This window comes from Macrotis lagotis, chromosome 1, assembly GCF_037893015.1.
Source record: "Macrotis lagotis isolate mMagLag1 chromosome 1, bilby.v1.9.chrom.fasta, whole genome shotgun sequence".
Lineage (NCBI taxonomy): Eukaryota > Metazoa > Chordata > Mammalia > Peramelemorphia > Peramelidae > Macrotis > Macrotis lagotis.
The window spans coordinates 35,750,072-35,771,637 of record NC_133658.1 but is presented as its reverse complement, the minus strand read 5'-3'; the positions used below and the strand labels follow the sequence as shown (position 1 = coordinate 35,771,637).

At 41.0% G+C, this 21,566-nt stretch overlaps 1 protein-coding gene across 1 annotated transcript; it reads left to right on the top strand.

Annotated features, from left to right (window-relative positions):
• Positions 1–12,939: 12,939 nt before the first annotated feature.
• Positions 12,940–17,808, top strand: FOXI3 (forkhead box I3). Its single transcript, XM_074222580.1, has 2 exons — positions 12,940–13,672; positions 17,124–17,808. The coding sequence occupies exons 1-2, from the start codon at positions 12,940–12,942 to the stop codon at positions 17,789–17,791; spliced, it is 1,401 nt and encodes a 466-aa protein (XP_074078681.1). The 3' UTR covers positions 17,792–17,808.
• Positions 17,809–21,566: the final 3,758 nt, after the last annotated feature.

Below are 21,566 nucleotides of genomic sequence, written 5' to 3'. Positions count from 1 at the left end.
GTTGAAAAACTTTCATAACATATCATTTGAAAATAAAAAAGAAACCAATTTCCCCAGGAAAAGAATGTTTATTGATGGACTGATTTAGATTTAGATATATAGATGAACTGATTGATTTAGAGTTTATCTCTAAAACTGAGGTGCTAAACTTTGGGCTCTCTGGAGCTAATTTTTTTTTAATTTTATTTTAGGTTTTTGCAAGGCAAATGAAGTTTAAGTGGCTTGCCCAAGGCCACACAGCTAGGTAATTATTGTGTCTGAGACCGGATTTGAACTCAGGTACTCCTGACTCCAGGGCCGGTGCTCTATCCATTGTGCCACCTAGCCACCCTGGAGCTAATTTTTAAATGGAATTTAATAGAATTAATTTGCTTTGTAAGCCCAGGTATTTTATTTATATCCTTGAAAACATGATTCTGAGGTGCCTCAGAAGGGTTCCACCCCACTGTCCTTGGGAATCATGTCACAAAAATTTGCTTATTCTAACGATATTATAGGATCATGCAAAGACAGATGAACAGAAAACTGCTTTAGGTCCCATGAGCCCAAGGATCACATCCCTGCATCAACGATTTCCATTGCAATTTATAACATGATTTGGGAAGGAAAGGTCTGACATGATTAGTTCTTAGTCTCTCATCCTGTACCTTGATCTTCCCACCCTGTTGAGAGTCTGGGGGAGGCTAGATGCTTTCACAGGGCTGAGAAGAAGGTGGCTTCACGTTCAATGGTAGGATTGGAGGTGATTTGTTCTAAGTAAAACTGGACTTACTTAATAGTAATGTATAAGTGGTGGGAAAAGGCACTGGTGGGAGTTAGGAGTGTCATTTGACTTTGAGGAAGCAAGAGTCAGCTGTTTTAAAGTATGGATTAAACACACACTCCAGGTGTTTTGAAACAAGTTTCCCCAAATAGTCTGCAGTCTGCATTCCTTTGCACAGCTACCTAAGAAAAGTGTCTCTTCTGGCTTAGGAAGATTCATTAAAAAATTACCTCCCCTGAGCCCAACATCTTAATCCCTCCCCATTTGCTAACAATAGAAAAAGCCCACCTGACAAAGGTGTCTGGCTAATGCTATGGTTCTTTTTTCACCTTGTGAGAAGCCATGAGGGGAAATTTCATTTCCTTTCTTTCCTGAAATCTGAAAGCAATGATAGACAATCTAATTCACTTGATTTGGTTTTCTCTTGAAATAAGAAATAATAGCAATCACCATTCACATAGATGTTTTCTTCAAAATATTACTGTACACATTTTATTAGGCAAGTAATTTAGGGTAAGGTAAGTAACAACTTACCTATGTCAACCAACTGGGCAGTGATGAAGCCAAGACCTGGAACCCAAGTCCAGTTCTCATTTCATTATGCCATTCTCCCTCTGCTTCAAATAAATTGATGCTGGGGCAGCTAGGTGGTGCAGTGGATAGAGCACTGGCCCTGGAGTCAGGAGTACCTGAGTTCAAATCTAACCTCAGACACTTAATAATTACCTGGCTGTGTGGCCTTGGGCAAGCCACTTAACCTCATTTGCCTTGCAAAAAAAAAACTAAAAAAAGAAATAATAGCTGATATTTATATGTTTTTTATCTTCTATGCTAAACACTGTACAATTATCCCATTGAATCCTCACAACAATCCTGGAAGGTATCTCAATACAGATGGGGAACCGGAAGCAAATAGAAGTTAAGAGACTCCTTTAGGGTCACACAGCTAGTAAATGTCAAGCGTCTGAGGCCTGATTTGAAATCAGGTCCTTCTGACTCCAGGGCCAGTGCTCTCTCCACTGTGCCACCTAGCTTCCCCAATACTTTTTAATTGAAAACTAAAAAGAAATTTTAAAATTTAAATCAAATATGCAAAGTAAAGCAAAGCAAATTCCTTTATTGAGAATGCACATGTATATCTCATTCTGCACCTAAGTTCATCACTGCTCTATCAGGAGGTAGGGAGCTGGTTTCTTCATCAGTCTTCTCATGTAATGATTGGTCATTGTAAAGATCAAAGTTCAAATCTGGCTTCAGAAACTCACTAGTTGTGTGACCTTGGGCAAGTCACTTAACTGCTTTGCTTTGCAAAAAAACACAAAAACAGTATTTATTTTTTCTTCCTCTCACACACACTCCCAATTTAAAAGAAAAAAAAACCTAGTAGCAATTTACATAAAAGAGAAAGAAAATGTTTTGTTACAAGGGTTTTGTAACAAAGTTGTTACAAGGTTTTATAACAAATTGGATTTCATTTTTCTTTTTTCTTCCCTTAAATTGGTGGGTATAGGTGGGAGAAAGAAAATCAGTAGTCTTGGAAACATGTAAACATATTTATTACAATGTTTTTATTTATGTGTAAGAAATACATTTCAATGGGGGTAGGGAAGATAGGAGAGAAGTGGTCTGGGGGAAAGGCTGCCTCTCATTCCCTCCCTTCTTCCCAGAAGGAAACAAAAAAAGAAAACAAAGAACAGAAGGCCATGGAGACATTTAAAACACATACACACATACAGACAGATGGACAGAGAGAGAGAGAGAGAGAGAGAGAGAGAGAGAGAGAGAGAGAGAAGAACCATAAGGAAGGGCAAAAGGAACACCAGACAAGGATAGTTTTGAAAGTTACATGTTGAATTTATTAAACACCTAAAAAAAGAAAAGCAAGCTGTATGTAACAGATTTTTAGTTTAAAGTATAATCCTCTTTATTCCTGTGCAACAAGATACCTGGAAATACTAATTTTATATATAAAAAGTGATAAAAAATTTTAAAAATTAATTAGGATGGGGAAGGTAAGTGGCACAGTGGATAGAGCACTGGCCCTGGAGTCAGGAGTACCTGGGTTCAAATCCAGCCTCAGACACTTAATAATTACCTAGCTGTGTGGCCTTGGGCAAGCCACTTAACCCCATTTGCCTTGCAAAAAAAAAAGGCCTAAAAAAATTAATTAGGAAAAAGACTGGAAAAATGTATAATTAAGGTTAGGTTTCCAGATCTGCTCAGAAATAGAATACATCCTGCCTTTTAACCAGTAGCTAACCCAGATTTAAGATTGCATTTTAAATTCTGAACACTTTCCTTTTCTCTGCACTGCTCATAGACTAGAGAAGGCTACCATTTGGCACAGACAGATATAGAGACATACATATAAAACTATCCTATGCATACCTCTATTTATCATTGATTTTTTTCTCTATAGGTGAATGGCATTTTTCTTTGTAGGACCTTTGTAATTGATTTTTGCATTTACCCAAATTTTACCCAAATATTGTTTCTGTATACAATGTTCTCTTGGTTCTGCCCATTTCACTTCATTATTTGAAGTGATTTTTTTTACCCTTAGGGAGTTCATTTATACCTTGTTCAATTTCTTTTTCTAAGATAGGGTTATTTAAATATTCTCTTTCTTCTTCTGTTAATATAAGCAATTTATATTTTTGTAAATATTTATTCATTTCACTTAGATTGTCGGTTTTACTGGCAACCAATCGGGCAAAATAACTCCTAATAATTGCTTAAATGTCATCTTCATTGGTGTTACATTCACATTTGTCAATTTTGATACTGGTAATTTATTTGTTTTTCTTTTTTAAAAAATCAAATTAACCAATGTTTTATCCATTATTACTTTCCCGTTCCCTCTCTTAAAACCAGACCCTACCTTTATTTATTAGTTCACCTATTTTTTAAACTTTCAAGTTTATTCATTTCTCTTTTGAGTTTCAGGATTTCCATTTTGGTGTCTAATTGGGGATTTTAAATTTGTTCTTTCCCCCTTTTTTTAAGTTGTATTCCCAATTCATTGACCTGTATTTTCTCTCTTTTCTTGATGCATTCATTTAGTGATATAAAATTTACCCTAAGTAATGCTTTGGCTGCAACTCACTCATTTTAGTATATTGTCCCATTGTTCTCATCCTCTTTTTTTTTAATTTTGGTTTTGGTTTTTTACAAGGTAATGGGGTTAAGTGATTTGCCCAGGGTCACACATCTAGGCAATTATTAAGTGTCTAAGGTCATATTAGAACTCAGGTCCTCCTGACTTCAGGGCTGATGCTCTATTCACTGTGCCACCTAGCTGCCTCTTGTTCTCATCCTTTTTAATGAAATTATTATTCCTTTGATTTGTTCTTTAATACATGCATTCTTTAGGGTTAAGTTATTTAGCTTCTGATTAATTTTTAATCTATACTTTCAAAGTCCTTTATTGGATGAAATTTTATTGCCTTATGTTCTGAAAAGGATGCATTTAATTTTTCTGCATTTGCTTATGAAATTTTTATGCCGTAAAACAGTGGTCAGTTATGTTGAAAGTATCATGTACAACTGAGGAAAACATATACTCCTTTCTATTTCCACTTGGTTTTCTCCAAATATTGTTATTCAGTCATTTCATGACTGAATTTGAGCTTATCTTGGATACTGGAGTAGTTTATCTTTTCCCTCTTCAAATCATTTTATAGATGAGGAAGTATAGAAGAAAATAGAGTTAAGTGACTTGCCCAACATCACCCAGCTAATGCCTGGGGTTGAATTTGAACTCAGGTCTCCCTAATTTCAGGTCTAACACTTTATCCACTTTACCACCCAGCATCCATTCTAATAATAAGAAAAATGCAAATTAAAACAGCTCTATTGTACTACTGTACACCTATCAGATTTACTAACATAAGAGGAAAGAAAAATCACTGCTGATGGGGATGTGGATGAACTGGGATGCTAATGCATCATTGATGAAACTGAGTCAGTCATTCTGGACAACAATTTGGAATTATGTCCAAAGGACTATAAAACTGTTACTAGATCTGTATCCCAAAGAGATCCACAAAAAAGGGGAAGGACTTATATAAACAAAAACTATTTATGGTAGTTCTTTTTTGTGGTATTAGAGATACACATTCTTGTAACTATTACTTGCTATAGTTCTAGAAATGCTAACAATAGCAATAAAAAGAGAAAGCAATGAAAGGCATAAAGGATAGGTAAAGAGCAGGGTACTAGATAACTAGAGTCAATTATTAAATTTTTAGTGTGAACATAGACATCTTGGAAGGAGGCAAGTTACTATAAATTAGATCCTGCTTGATCATTTTGTTAATTTCTGGATTTAAGAAAATAAGGCAGAAAATATTAATGATGTTGATTATACTTAAAAATATGTCATGTTTATATATATTTTTCTGGTTATCAAAAATTTGCCATCAAAGGTATAGCTAGGTGGCTCAGAGGATAGAGAATTCATGCTGGAGTCAAGAGAACCTGAGTTCAAATCCAGTTTCAGACAATTAATAACTTAGCTGTGTGATCCTGGACAAGTCACTTAACCCCATTGCCTTGCAAACTCTGAAAAATAAAAAAAATCAATAAGCTAGATAACCATTAAAAAAATTTTACCAGCATGCTTTTGAGTACAGAGGGATTAAAACTATTCTTATTTGCTGATGATACAACAGTTTGGAAAATTCCAGGGAAATCAGCAAAAATAATAATTAAGACAATAGCTTCAGCAAATTTGCAGGCTCAAAAATTAGAGGCATTTCTGTATGATTATAACAAAATCCAAGTGGTAATAATAAGAAAGGGAAATTGAATGAAAATAAATGCAAAATAAGATATTTGCTTATCCTATGTCTCTACAAAATACCAAAGCACACAAAAGATTGGAGAAGTGGTAGATCCTTCATTCAAGGAGGGCACCCAGGGCAGTCAAATTGTCATTTTCAATTTGATTAAGACTACCCTTTTTTGTACCCTATTATGCCCACAATAGACAAATTGCCTAATACTTCAGTTTCTTTAGCTTCTTTTTACGTGTGGTCTTCCCTCATTAGTTTGGGAGCTCATTGAAGGTAGGGACTACCTTCTGCCTTTCTTTATATCTCCAAAGTAGACCAGTGACAGGCATATGGAAGATACTTGATAACTGACATGGATACAATTGAATACTAATGTATTTTAAATAGTGATGAATATTATGAATATAAGAAAGTATGAAAAGCTTTACATGAGATGATATGGACTGAATAAGCAGAGGCAAGAAATTAATATACACAACTATAACAATGTAAAACAAAGAACCATAAAAAAAATCAAAAGGGAATGTTGCACAATTATAAAGAGCAAGCATGGTGTAATAAAAGAGATAGAAGACTGTACATAAGTGATATACATATTTTCAGACTTTTTCAATAGGTTGATTAATTATACTGAGTTGTATTCTTTTTTTGTCTTTAAATATACTATTTCTTATATTGGATAGTTATCTGAGAGGAGGAAGAGGCGTGATACTGGGGACGAGTATATTGCTTTAAAAATAATAAAAACCTTTAAAAAATAAGTCATTGGCTAAATGTTGCAACTGTCACAGCATCAATAAAAGGAGTAGTCTATTTTCTTGACCTTTGGGACTCTAATCCATAAGAAGATCTCATCTGACAGTGACCTTTGGATGGGAACTTGATGGGACCAGTGAGCTATATTTTGAGCCTAATTCCAACTTCTCTTCCCCCCAGACACTATATATATATATATATATATATATATATATATATATATATATATATATGTAGATATAGATATAGATATAGATATAGATATAGATATAGATAGATAGATAGATAGATAGATAGATATAGACACATATAGACATATAAAGACACATATAGACATATCTAGACATAGACATTGAGGGATTGTGAACCTGAGGTGTGAGAAAAATGTCTGGACTTTTGTTCTTGATATATTTTCCCAACTGAGTTTTATGGAAGTTAAATGATGTTAGATAGATAAATGGAACTGAGCACAAGTTCATTGGTGCCCCCTAATAATTTGGGGGTAATATAGCAATCAGACAGCAAAGCAGATAGCAAAGATATCTCAAATGGAGGTGTAACATGCGTGATCCAGAGAGAGAGGAACTAGATTACATATGTTACCTATTTAATTTACAGTAGGATTTGCCTTCCTGACAGAATTCTGCTAAAGCTCTTTAATATCAAACATTCTTCTCTCTTTCATGACAACCATGAGAATGAGACTGCAACATTAATGGGTCATATAGTCGCCTAACCATTCTCAAACTACCTTTAGAGAGTTTTGTGAACTTGTGACATAAGTGATCAAAGACTAAAACCCACGAGAATTTATTTGTGCATTACAATCTTCAGGTTCTATACATTTAACATAAATGTATTTAGATGTATATAACTTGAATTGACTATTCCATGTTTTGGGGGAGCTGGGGTTTCTATCTTCCTGGGGAGTAGGCTAAATGTTATTGCTGGACTGTGGTGGGATTGTGAACTAATTCAACTATTCTGGAGAACAGTATGGAACCATGACCAAAGAGCAATAAAACTGATCATACTATCTGACCCAGCAATAACAATTAGAGGTCTATATTCAAAAGTAATGTAAAAAAATGGGAAACGTTCCACATATTCAAAAATATTCATAGCACAGCTCTTTTTTTGTAGTGGCAAAGAATTGGAAATTGAAGGGATGCCCATCACTTGGGGAATGGCTGAACAAATTATGGTATATGAATGCTGTGGAGCACCACTGACCTATAAGAAAACATGAAAGGTCTGTCTTTAGAGAAGCATGGAAAGAATTATACTAACTGATGTTGACTGAAGGGAGCAGAGCCAAGAGAACATTGTACACATTCACAACAGCATTGTGAGTTGACCAGCTGGATGGATGTAGCTTTTCTCAGCAATTCAGAGATCTAAGATAACCCTGGAAGACCTATTATGGACAACACCATTGACATCCAGAGGAAAACAAGACAAAACAAAAAACCCCACAGAATCTGAATAGATACCGTGTTTACTTTTTCTAAAAAAACTTCTCTTATACTTTTACTTCTTGTCCTATGACTTTCTTTTCTATTAGTCCTAACTGCTCATATACAAAATGACTAACATGTAAACATATTAAACACAAATGAACATGTACAACTTTTACTGTGAGGGGAAGGGAATGAGAATGTAGGATGCTAGAAAAAGGTGTAATTTAAAATATTCAAGTGCATGAAAAACTTTCAAAACATGTTATTGGAAAAAATAAAATGTCAATCAAAAGTTATTGCTGGATGATCACTCCTTCACTCTCATTTCTAAGAAGGATGTTGGACATGAATTACATATTATATAACTGAACTCTAGGGATTTGATGCTCCTTTGAAGCTACTGAATAAAGCCAATTTTTTTGGTCCATAGGAAATATTTCCACCCAGAATGGGAGGGTAACAGCTTCATCTCTTGGTCAGTTTAGCTCCCCTTCCACCAATCACTTAGGGGAAAAAAATCAGAAAAAGCAAAAGTAAAATAATAATGGGAAAATTATAAAGATATTTTAGGTAAGAGAACACAAGAGAAGGAGGTGGGTGTTCTGTGAATTAAAAACAAGATGAAATCTCAGCTCAAATTAAAAAAGAACAATCTTTTGCTCAGCAAAAGGTGGGATACAGCTCTGGGAATACATGACTCCTCCCCACGAGTTAATGGCTCCAGGGCCTCTCAAATGCCCTAGTCTAGGCTTCCCCCTCTCTTTCCTTTGTCTTCTCTCCCTGATTTTCTCACCTCACTTTGGGGAATCATATTTCTCTTGCCAATACCATATACAGAGTCACAGTTATTCAGGAATTGGCCATACCTGCCCAGGGGCAGGGTTACACAACAACAAAAACTTAGAACCTATCCTATATTGTCACTATATTACCTTGACTGAGATCTCTCATCATTGGTTAACTCATAAATTTTTAGCAGGAAAATCCTAGGATAGGCAAAGTAGAAACTACTCTAAGAATGATCATTAGAAATCAGATTCCATGATTGCATTTGTGGTCCAGCTATTGATATAAATACTTTAACAAACACTCATGTGTTAATAATGTTGTGAAGTTGCTAGACTTCTTATGTACCACTTTCCAAATTATTTTCATGTGATACCAAGAGCTTCAATGGGAAACATAAATGAACTCTATAGTGAATCTTGATATTAGTGCTCACTCTGTCAGACACTGCCTAAACATTTCATAACCATTATCTCATTGGATCCTCATAACAACCTTGGGAGGTATGGGCTATTTTTATCAGCATTTTGAAGATGAGAGAACTGTCCAGAGTCACATAGTCAGGAAGTGTCTGAGGTCACATTTGAACTCTAGTCCTCTGGGTCCATTATCTGTCTTGCCACTTAGCTACAACTATTCGTTTAGAAAATAAATTCAATTGACTGACATTTCAAAGACAAAAAGAGTGCTAGTAAACAATAAAAAAAATGGGGCAGCTAGGTGGCACAGTGGATAAAGAACCGACCTTGGAGTCAGGAGTACCTGAGTAAAACCCCAAAACAAAACAAAACAATAAAAAAATGAAAGTAAATAGGTCACTAGAAGCAGCTATGAGCCATAATGGATAGAAACCTGGACCAAGAATCAAGAAAATATGGGTTAAAAACCCAACCTCAGAAATATGTTAATTGCATTAATCCTTATTAAACTTAATATCTAAAAGGAAAATGTGTGGCATGGAAGATTAGAGAAAGAATTGGAAAGTGTATTCCTAATTGTTTCAGTGACAGAATCAAGGATAGATTTTCTCCACTTAAATTTTACACTCATTGCTTAGCAAATTGCATGTTGTGAGAGTTTTTTTAAAAAAGAAATCTTTGTATTTAATTTCATTGAAAAATCTAGTAAATCTTTATTTGAGGGGAGGGAGTTCTTTCTTAATCATCTCCCACCCTGGGCAAGAAACTTCAACCCCTCTCTATACCTCAGTTTCCTTCTTTGTAATAGTACTTTCCTCCCAGGGTAGTTGTGAAAATCAATTGAGTTAAAATCTGTAGATCCCTAGATAAATGTTAGCTATTCTCATTGTCATTGAATTAATTATATATTAATTTTATAGACTTTCAAAAAGATTTTATCTCCTAATAATGATTCATTTTAGTCTGCATGAACAGAGATGCATTCTTTGATTTCCTTGTCATTTTTGTAAAAGGTTACTATAAGATTCAATTTAATTGTAAGCAATTTGCACATTTATACTTTCTACCAGTGAAATGATGGCACATAACATTCCAGTATACTTTTTTTTGCAGTTTCTTAAGCATTCTCCATTTGAGTTTTTTAAAAAGTGGGGTTTTTGTCAGAAATTAATTGAGCTTACATTAATTATAATTCGGAGCCTTTCATTCATTCATTTGTTACATTACAAGGGCAAGAGAGGAGTAGGTATCCATGGTATGAGAGAATGTCATGAGGCAAAGATACGCTAGGTGGCTCTGTTTTATTAAATGGAATTTCAGTATTGGGAAGAAAAAGATGCTATACAGAATATAAATTGATCATATAGAAGAATTAATCCTGTCTTAAACAGAAAAGACAACAATTGATAACCCCTTAAAATTACTTCCATTCATGTAGGTTGAAACACAATAATACCATTTTAAAATTACCCCCTTCTTTAACATTTGGGAGTTGTAGTAGTTCCTTTCTCCATAAAATACTCACACAAGACCATTTGCCATTCTTGAGTAAACTGTCAGCAACCCAAAATGGTTTGGAGATGATTAAACAAATAAATTCCCTTCCCTTAAAGGCAATATGCTGATCATTAAAACCAACCAGATTTTATAGATTTTAAATGCAGTTTTGTTATTCACACTGAATGCAATTGAGTAAGCAATTAATTACAAAAATTAAGCAAAGAAAAATATTTTTAATTTGATCACTGGAATTTTTAGGGAGATGCTTTCAATTCTTTAATCTGTCATGCCTCCAATTTTCCTTTTAAGACTTCTTCAATGTCTAATTAAAAAAACAATGATGAATTTGGAAAGCACCAACTTCAAATAGTCTTTCATTTGAATAAACTCAAAAGTTGTCAACCCCTTGGGAGATGTGGGAAACACATATGAAATTATTAAATCTTTTACGTAATTCCACCATATCTAATAGGTGATAGATAAAATGTTGGCAGGGATTTTAAAATTACAATGGTGCCCATCTAAATGAAGAATCCATCTTCATCTCATTCTATAAATCAAGTGCCACAAAAGACAATATAGGTCCCTTCCTTACTACACAACACATCTCATGCATAGTTTATTTAGTTTTGCTTTTCCAGAAAAAAAACACCTTATTATAAAGGTGTGCTTTTCACGTCTGCTGGCAAACTCTAAATTAGACAGTTACCTCTTTTTTCTTGATTTTGGTTTTGAATAGGTGAAATCTATTGATAAAGTCACTCATTTCAAAAGCTTACCCACACACATGTGAGAACAATTTTACTATTCAGGAATTTGGGAATATTTGAAATAATTAGACAGATTTTAAAGTTTACTGAACAGCCCGATTTCTTTCTTTGCAAACTTGAAAATGGTGAAAGGACAGAGTTTTGTCTCCCTCCAAATGAAAATGTGAAAAATGAATCCTGTCTTCTGGGTTCAGAAGGCACAACTTTTAAAACAATAGCAATTACCCTCGATTTTAAAGAGCAATGCACTCTCAGGAATCACAAGGGCCTAGGGACTTTTAGTAATGCCCTCTATGGCATTTATATCAGATGAGAAAGCGACGATTCATCAATGAGTAGAGAGGAATAAAGGGGACAGTCGTTCTGATCTCTTTTTGAAGGGGAGTATTTGCACAACTGACCTAGCAGCTGGTTTTCAAGTGTTAATCCTACCAGGAATTCGAAATAAGTGCTACATCTACTTCCACTATCAGTTGTTCAAAGGTCTCTAAAAGGACTTTCTTCTCTCTCTCTCTCTCTCTCTCTCTCTCTCTCTCTCCACTCTCTCCTCTCTTTTCTTTCTTCTCTCTTTTTTCTTTCTTTCCTTCACTTTCTTTTTTCTTTGCTTTCTTCTTTCTTTCTTTCTTTCCACTTTCCTTTTTTCTTTCTTTCCTTTGCTTTCCTTTCTCTTTTTTCTTTCTCTTTTTTTGTCTTTCTTTCCTTTGCTCTTTCTTCTTTCATCCTTTCTGTCCCCTTTCTTTCTCTTTTTCTCTTTTCTTCGCTTTTCTTTGCTCTTTCTTCTTCCTTCCTTTCCTCTTTCTTTCCTTCCTGCTTTCCTTTCTTTCTCTTTTTTCTCTTTCTTTCCTTCATTTTTCTTTCTTTTTTTCTTTCCTTTGCTCCTTCTTCCTTCCTTCCTTCCTTCCTTCCTTTCTTTTTTCTCTCTTTCCTTTGCTTTCCTTTCTTCTTTCTACCTTTCTTTCCCCTTTCTTCCTTTTTCTTTCTTTCTGTCTGTCTTTTTCTATCTTTCTTCTCTGTCTCTGTCTTCTCTGTCTCTTTCTTTGTGTCTTTCTTCTCTGTCTCTGTCTGTCTGTCTCTCTCCTCTCTCCATTTCTCTTTTCCTCTCTTTCTTACTTTCATTTTTTCTCCCTCTCTTTCCTCCTTCTTTCCTCTGTCTCTGTTTCTCTAAGGTGAAAGTGGGGGAGGGGGAATGAGAGAAGGAGAAAGCGACCCGAAGGCCCGTGGCACCTTTGTCCCCAGCACGGGGCCGGGCACACAAATTAATATCCAATTTTCCAGAACAACTTCAAGCCCTCTCCCACCGGACAGACTGCAGCCCCAGCCCCAACCCCAGCCCCAGCCCGCGAGAGCGGCAGCGGCGCGTTGCCCCCGGGCAGCCTCCGCGTCCCGAGGGGCAGGACTGGGTGCTGCTGGGGCGGTCGGGGCCGCCAGAGCCAGTCTTTCTCTCCGCGCCCCTCTGGCCCTGGGGCGGGGGGTGGGGGGGCTTCGCGGCGGAGCCCCGGGTCCCCGGGAGAGATCCGGGAGCCGCGGCCGTCTGGCGCCCAGCTCGGGGCGGGGCGGGGCGGGGCAGGGCGGGGGGCTCCGGGACCCCGCCCCCGGCCCCTCGCCGGAGGGGCGCGGCTGGGCCTGGCCCGCTATAAGGCGGCGGAGGGCGCCGGCCCGGGAGGAGCAGCGCAGCGCGCCCGTCGAGGGATGCTCTCTGCGGAGCGCCGAGGCCGGCCGCGCTCGCCCCTGGCCGCCGACATGGCCCTGTACTGCGGGGACAGCTTCAGCGTGTACCCCTCGGCGGCCGCCGCCTCCTCGGGCGCCCCGCAGGCCCCCAGGGCCCCCTACGGCCTGGCCGACTACGGGCCGCCCCCGCCGCCGCCCCCCGCCGCCGCCGCCGCCGCCGCCAACCCCTACCTCTGGCTCAACGGGGCCGCGGGCGTCGGGGGGTCCTCGGCCGCCGCCGCCGCCGCCGCCGCCGCCTACCTGAGCCCGGGGCCGCCGGCGCCGCCGCCGGGGCCCGCGTCGGGGGGCTCGGGGGGCCCCTTCCTGCCGGCGCCCCCCCCGGCCGCCGGGCCCTTCGGCTGCGCGCCCCCCCCGCGGCCCTTCGCGCCGGCCGCCGCCCCGCCGCCGCCCTCGGGCCCCGGGCCGGGCCCCGGCTCGCCGTCGGGGGCCGCGGCCGAGCTGGGCTGGCTGTCGCTGGCCGGCCAGGAGGAGCTGCTGAAGATCATGCGGCCGCCCTACTCGTACTCGGCGCTCATCGCCATGGCCATCCAGAACGCGCCCGAGCGCAAGCTGACGCTCAGCCACATCTACCAGTTCGTGGCCGAGAGCTTCCCCTTCTACAAGCGCAGCAAGGCCGGCTGGCAGAACTCCATCCGCCACAACCTCTCCCTCAACGACTGCTTCAAGAAGGTGCCCCGCGACGAGGACGACCCCGGTGGGTGCCTGGGGGGGGGCGAGGGGGCGTGGCGCCGGGCACAGGTGCCCAAGCACCTTGCGGGGGGCCGGGGCGCCCACTCCCGCGCCGGCCTCGGGGGAGGAGCGGAGGCGCCAGTGGCCTTGGAGGGGGGCAGGCTGCGGGACGAGGGGCTCCTGCGGGGGGCCGGGCGATGTGTGGGTGCCGGGGCTGCGGCCGGAGCCGCGGGGAACTCAGCATCCTGCCCCGGTAGGTGAGAAGGCGCAGGGCCTCGGAGTTGGAGCGTGCTGGGGACAAGGCTGGGGCAGTCCCTCGCCTCATCCTCTGAGCCGCCCGGCCCTGAGTGGGGGTGTTCGCTCAGAGAGGAGCTTGGAGAAGCCAGTGTTCTGGAGAGTCTGGGGGGGGGGGGGCAGGAAAAGAACCAGGGCTATTGTGGGCGGAGAGGGGCATGGAGAGGGCTCAGCTCTCCAGGGAAGGCAGAGAGGTCCACTGGCACCCAAGGGGGGGGGGGAGCCAGAGACTCAGGAAACTCAGCCTTTTTCTAGGTGAGAAGGCGAGGGCCTAGGAGTTGGAGGTGCTGGGAACAAGGCTGGGGCACCATCAGCCTCATCCTCTGGCAGACTCGTCTCTGAGTGGGGAGGCTGTACAGAAAGGAACCTGATGAAACCCCTATGTTAGGTTAAGAAATAGAAGAGGGGTTTTGAGAAAGGGAGAAAAAGATGAAGAGGCCTCTGCTCTCCAGGGAGTGGGAGAAAAGAGGGGAAGGAGCCCTTTCCAACTGGAGCTGGAAGAACGAGGAAACATTGACCACCTCACTTGCCACCCTCCCCCTAGTTTTTTTCAAAGGTAGATTAAGAAATCAACCTTGCTTAACTTTTCTAGAAGAAATAAGAAGAGAAGAGAAAAGAAATAAGGGAATATGACCTCCTCTTAACCAAGGAAAGGGGGGGGGGGAAGGCTACAGGCACCCAGTTTAAAAAAAAGTTAAAAGACGGCCCCCCCAATGCTCTTCCCATGAAGTAGGAGAGAGAAAAAAATGAGACCTCTTTTTTAATTAGAAAGAAAAGGAATCCGTTCATTGAGGAATAATGGGAATCCAGGGAATGTTATCCAGAGACTGAGTAGGGCACCTGAGGTCTCATCTAAGGGGACAGATTGGGGGGCTAGGAGTAAAACAAAGCTAGAGGTCAATACACATTAAAGGGAGAAGGGTTGGAAGAAGGGCTAGGGCTGCCATACATGGATGAAGCAGATTCTAGAGAACAGAAAAAAGCATCAACAAGGGAACTTTTTAGATATTGAATCTTGCAGGAAAAACTTTTTTTTTAAAGAAGTGATTCTGCTGAGAGGCAAAATGTGTACTGTGAAATGCTGGATTCTTGATTTAAGGCTCTGTAAATAAATTTGGCATTAGTTTTTATTGGTTATTAAGTTATTCCCCTAACATTTTGCTCAGCAAAAGTCTAGATCATAAGTCTATCCCATCCTGCCTTTTCTCCCACTCTTCCCCACCCTGAATCTACCTAAGTTTAAATTCTGTGCAGTCTGTATGAGTGCTTTCCTGATTTCTGAGCCCCAAAGAGTTAGGTGAGTTGAAGAAGCAAGTGGATGAAGGAGTTTGGAATGTTCAGAGATAAACTGCCTCCAGGAAATTGGGGAGTTTTTCTTTAATTGAATGTAAAGGGTACCTCTGACACTTAATTTTGTAATCCTGAGAATGGCACTTAATCCTATTTGCCTCAGTTTTCTCACTTGTAAACTGGAGAAAGAAATGGTAAATCTGTTCAATGTCTTTGCTAAGAAAATCCCAAATGGGACCCAAATCCCAAATGGGACCCAAAGAGTCAAATACAACCAAAAAAAATCCCCAAAAGGTACCCATGTGATTTAATCTGTGGTACCAACTTCCTGAGCATCTGAGTATAAAGACAATAAGGGAAGAGAGTGACAACTCTGGTCTCTTGGAAGACACTGGGAAAGGTGGAGTGGAAACTTGGAATAAGGGGTACTTGAGCTAATTAATTGAATCTTGAAAGAAGCTAGGGATGCTTAGAGATGGAGATGAGGAAGGGCTAGTCTAGAGGGCTAGATGGAGATTTTGGATGGAATTTTGGATGAGAGAGAGACAGAAAGTGGGGCGCTACGATTCAACCCAAAGATGCAGGATTTTGTTTAGGTACTCTGTAATTTAAGAAAGAAGTCAGCTAGCAGATCCATCTCTCTTTAGACATCAGCTGAGATTATCAGGTAGATTCCTGTGGACTTTATCTCACAGTGATTTTATGGTCCAGAATAACTGCTGGCGATCCAGTCGTAGCTGTGTGATGTGCTGTAGCTACTTTCTGTTAAAACACCTCAACACCTAAGGATTGACTCCTAGATAAAGATATAATAGGTAGCACGTTGTGTTAATATTTTGCAGAATGGGGGAAGAAAAGCACCTCAAAGCATTAGGCATATTGGAGAAGTCTTTTACACCCAGAAAATATTTATTATACACTTCTAAGCCACTAACTTAATTGATACTTCGTTTACTTATGATGGATACTGGCAAAAAAGAATTAGATGTAGGAATTGTGTATTGTCTTCATCCTTAGGAGTGAAGATTTCCATCCCTTATAACCTTGTCTGCCATAATTTCACATACTCAGAATTTAGGGGAAGAGGGAAGGATTATAGGATTTAGCAACAAATGCTGAAAATGGTTAGGAAAAACCGTAAAGAATAACATTCACTCGTCACAGAACTACTGCTTTTCGACTCCAGGCAAACTATTTCTGACCTAAATTTCAGGTCGATCATTCACAAAATGTAGATGATAAAGATTTATGTTACATCATGGGATTATTATGTGGCAAAGTGAAACAATTGTAACAGTGGAAAGAGCACTGATTTTGTAGACAGGATTTAGGTTCAAATCCTGTTTCCGGGATGAAAGTAATAATACTAACCTGCCCTGCTCAAAGGGTGGGGCCAAATTGTGTTTAGAGCAACCCCCCCCCCAGCAGGATCCTAAAGAAAGATTTTTTTTCTGAGCTGAAACTGTTCAAGAACTAGTTTGGCAAAGTTTAAAAGCATCCCAGCATCATATCTGGTGGCCAAGATGCCCAGATACCGCCTCATGGGGGCTAGAAGTATTAAAATATGGTCTGGGCTTTCAAGGAAGGAAACAGACACTGAACCTCCAATAGACTCATTCAGTCTTAGAGGAGTTCGTTCAGATTGCACATGGGAGTGCTTTATTAAAATTTATCTTAATTTGCACCTCATAATAACCTTGTGAAGTAGGGGCTGTTATTAACTCCATTTTACAGTGGAGGAAACTGAGGCAGAGGTTAAAGGGACCTAATAAGGCTCTTTCTACCTGTAGGTCTAGTGGGCCACCTCGTTCACCAATCTTGTTCGGAGGAGGTGGGGGTGCAGTGTGGGGAGAGGCTCCATCACTGACTTTTTTAATTCCTCGCTCCCACAGGGAAAGGCAACTATTGGACCCTTGATCCAAATTGTGAGAAGATGTTTGACAACGGAAACTTCAGGCGGAAGAGAAAGCGTCGTACAGAACTCAGTAGCAGCAGTAGCAGCAGTGCCTCAGTGGTGGGAGGGATCCCTAAGGCCGAAGAAGGAGGGGGCACCGTCCTGGTGAAGCCTGAAGCCGGAGACAGCCCTCCTTCGCTGCTGGGCCCCTCCCCTTCCACTCCAGAGTCTCCAGAGGAGCCCAAGAGCAGCGCCTCGCCCCCCAGCGGCCCCTTACTGTCCTCCACCCCCTGCCTCAAGTCCTTCTTCGGTGGCCTCAGTAGCGCCAGCGGCGCCGGGAGGGGCCCCCAAGCCAGACACTTGGGGCTCCCTGGCCTTCCAGCCGAGCTGTCTACGCGGGGCCTCCAGGGGGCGCAGCGGAGCGCGGTGCCAGGCTTCCCTCCGAGTTCGCTGTCCGACGTTCAGGCTGATGCCTTGCACCTGGGGAATGGCAACAGCAGCAGCGGTAGCAGTAGCATCAGCTGCAACATCAACAGCCCTCGGCCCTCCTCCTATTACAGCCCCTTCCCCAGCAGTGGGGGCCAGGGCAGCCACTTCAACCACCCATTCTACAACAGCTTCAGTGTCAACAGTCTCATTTATCCCCGAGAAGGCTCCGAGGTGTAAGTCCCTCCTTCTCTAGAGGCAAGGGGCCAAGGTAGAGGCGGGCGAGGGGGTCTTAGGTTTGTTGGGTGATGGGAGAAAAGGCTTTTAAACTTCTGAAATGTGCAATTAGAGCCAGGTGCTCTGCACAAACTGCTTCCTCTTTTCCTTCATCCCTAACAACCACTCAGCACAGGATAAGCAGGGGGCTTTGAAAATACACTGGATTAGTGACTGGAGATTTTCCTGCGGCAAAAAAGAAGACAGTCTAGAAGGAAATACTCCAACTTCCAAGACCAAAAATGAATGCATCCTGGGGGTGGGGAATAAGTAGTCCTGCCAATGTGGGTGACTTGGACTGCTGGTTGATAGGAATAACTGTTGAACGCCTTGGATCAAAAAAAAAAAAAGAATAAAGACAGGGGACTTTGTGGACTTTGTACAGTTTTATTTCTTTGAAAATGTTGCCTGAAAATCAATACCAAAGATATTACTGATTCTCAGGCTTCCTTCTGTGCTTTTATATGCTGGATTTTGAGCTTTTGTAAATATTATTTCTATATGCGATTTTATATTTGTAAATACAAGTTCTAATTTATCATTTGAACCGGGTAAATTTTATTTTTTCCTTAAAAAATAAAATGAAAATCGTTGACTACCCATGAAAGAACTTCTTCCTTTCTTTTTGTTGGATTTGCTTAGTCCTGAGTTGGGTGCTTTAGTTCTTGTAGAGATTTTAAATTCTACCAGCTTCCTTTTTCCTAGGAGTTTAGTATAGGGTAAGCACTATGAGAGTTTTGCTTTGTCTATGGTCAAGCTATCTTTATTCATCCAGTTCTTTCCCAGGAACTTAATCCAAAATTACTGGACTAAAGTTATAAACATTTTTTAACTTATTGCTAAGTAATATTTAGGTTTAGAATGCTCAATCTTACCTATTAATTATTTAAAGAAACTCAAGACCTATAAGGCAAAGTCAGTGTGGTCTGTCCCCTATATATATATATATATATATATATCCTTTTATCTCCAGGATCCTGGAGGGAGGAACTAAAGTTTTCTTCAACCATTTAAAAAGGCAGTGAGTAGAAACACATATGCTAGAAGGGAAAAGTGTTCACCTTCTGCTAAGTGGTTCTAATGACCAGCTCTGGTTCTTTTGGAATAAGAATTATATTGCATTTGTTTTTTGCAAGGCAATAGGGTTGAGTGGCTTGCCCAAGGCCACACAGCTAGGCAATTATTAAATATCTTAAGTGGGATTTGAACTCAGGTACTCCCAACTCCAGGACTGGTGCTCTATCCACTTTGCCATCTAACCGCCCCTACTATTGCATTCTTAATAAATTTATTTATACTCTGCAAAAGGCAAATAGAGATGAACATAGATAATTATATTGTTTTAGACCACCTTCATTGAAAATAGCCTTCCCATACTTCAAAAAAGCCTTTACTAAGCTCCCACTGTGTACCAGCTAAGATGCTGGGGGGGGGGGGGGGTACAAAGAAGGGTCAGAATCCCTGTCCTTAAGCTTCACACTCTAATCCTTCAGTTGGTGGACATCAATTTGTAGGTATCTACAGGATGCTTATGTTGAAGACATTACGATCATTTTCAAACTTTTGTTGATGGCTGTTCTAGCATTGGACTTTTCTTCTGGGTAATGGAGGTTCCTTTATAAGGGTCAACCTTTTAACCTCTCCCTGCCTCAATTCCCTCATTTATAAAATGAAGGAGTTGACCTGGAAGTTCATTTCCAGTTTTATCCCTGTTAATGGGAAAGGGTGGGAAAAGAGAAAATAAATCCCCTCAATCTAAAAAACTATCTGAAGTCACTAGGCTAGATGGTGAGTGGGTGGGTGACTTCTTTAGAAATCAGAACATTAAAAAGCCTTTGATCTTCAACAATGGATCTGTAGAGATTTGTCAGAATTCTGACATTTTCGTCTAAGGAACTCTGTGGGTCCAATTTAATTCTTTTCCACCCTCTCAACCCCAGCCAACCCTACCCTGTGTGATCATATAGGTGGTCACCAGATGATCACTTGGTCACATCACTTCGGGGAGCAGCCTGGGTGACTCGACTAGCCCCATCTCCTTGGTCTCCCTGCCCTTCTAGGGCACTTGGGGTCCAGGTAAGTAACCCAGGCCAACCCCCCCCATCCTGGAATTCTCTTTGCAATTCAAAGTGACTGCAGTGGGGCCAACAAAAAACTCCAAACTCAGAGTAATTTTAGAATTAAGTGGGGGGGGGGGCAATGGATGAAGGGGATGGGAACAAAAGAGCCAGGTTATCCTTTTTTTTTTTAAAAATACATACCACAGAATCTATAAATGTGGAAGTGAAAAAGAACTTAGAGGTAATTCCTGGGTTTTGCAAAGGAGGAAAATGAGGTCCAGAAAGGTTATTTGCTCAGGATCACTCAGCCATCAAGTGTCTGACACAGAATTTGAACACAGGTTTCCAGACTCTCCAATAAGCATCCTTATACCTAGGCTTTCTTTAGTACCCAAACCCAACAAAAGAAAATCAAGGGGCCAGAGAACTTAAAATCTCCAACTCAGTCTCACCTGGGGAACTGGGGTTTTTCTTTCAAACTTTTCTCCCTCTCCAAGGTTCTTAAGCCTTGTAAAAGGCACTCAGCCTCCTCTCCTTGGAGGTCAGGCTCCCTATCTTTAACAGTAGAACAGAACAGTAGGTTTCCTGCTAGTTCCTCTATTAGTCAACTGGCTTGGCCTGCAGCTGGAAGGCTCATATTTCTCTTTTCCTCTCCTCTCCAGCTTGAAATCCTTACCTGGCGGCAGGCTCTGCTTCCCTTTTGTCATGGAAAACTGCCCGACTCAAATACCTTAGAGTCCACCCTGAATGAATTCTTCAGGAATTGTGGGGGTTAGGGGGTCTCTACTACCTTGCCACCCCTCACCCAGAGGGGTTTGGCAGAGATGCCTTGGGTCCCTTCAGGGGTGGAATTGGGGGCATAAGACCTCCCCAGGAACCCTCAAAGATCTGACCCACCTGCTCTGACTAGAACTCTGGGACTAATTGAAGTATTTCATATTGATATATCACTTTATGGGTTACAGGCTATTTTCACACACATTATCTCATTTCTTTACAGCTGATGCTTTGAGGTTTGCAGAGAGTAGCTCCTTTGTTTCTTCAGATAGCTTTATTAGGAAACTGCTGTTTTTGTCATCATCATCCTCATTTTACATGTTAAAGAGCTGGAAACTTAGAAAGATGGATTCACCCAAAGACAGATTAGGAAGTGTCTGAGGTAGGATTCAAACTCTTCCAGGCTCAAAAGTAAAGTCTTCTAGAAAGCATTTTAATTTCCTATCTTTGCAGCCTCCTTATATCTTATGTCCCTCTTTTTACTCTGTGATCCTGCTACACAGGTTTACTCAAATCTGGAATGCTCTAATCCCTTGCCTCTGCCTCTTGACTTTCTTAGCCTCCTTCAATGTGATGTCCAGGCAGACTCTTTGTGACCCCTGGAGCACAGCACCTTAGACCTTTTAGACCTCCACTGTTTCTGGAAGTCTGTCCAAGCATACCGGCCAGGGGTTTTTCCTGACAAAGCTACAGGACTGGTTTACTATTTCCTTCTCCAGTGGGTCACCTTTTGTCACATCTCTCCATTATGACCCGTATATTTTTGGGTAACTGCGTGGCATACCTCATAGTTTTCTTGGTTTACAGCATTGGTTCAAGTGGATCAGCTCAAATGCCACCTTCTTGGGGAAAAAAAACCCCTTTCCTGTTCTATCTAGTAATGTTTATCTCTTTTAGATTTC

Coding starts and splice junctions, on each gene's coding strand:
- FOXI3 (XM_074222580.1), top strand. CDS start 12,940: ATGCTCTCTGCGGAGCGCCGAGGCCGGCCGCGCTCGCCCCTGGCCGCC. Junction 13,673..17,123: donor CCGCGACGAGGACGACCCCG/GTGGGTGCCTGG, acceptor TCGCTCCCACAG/GGAAAGGCAACTATTGGACC.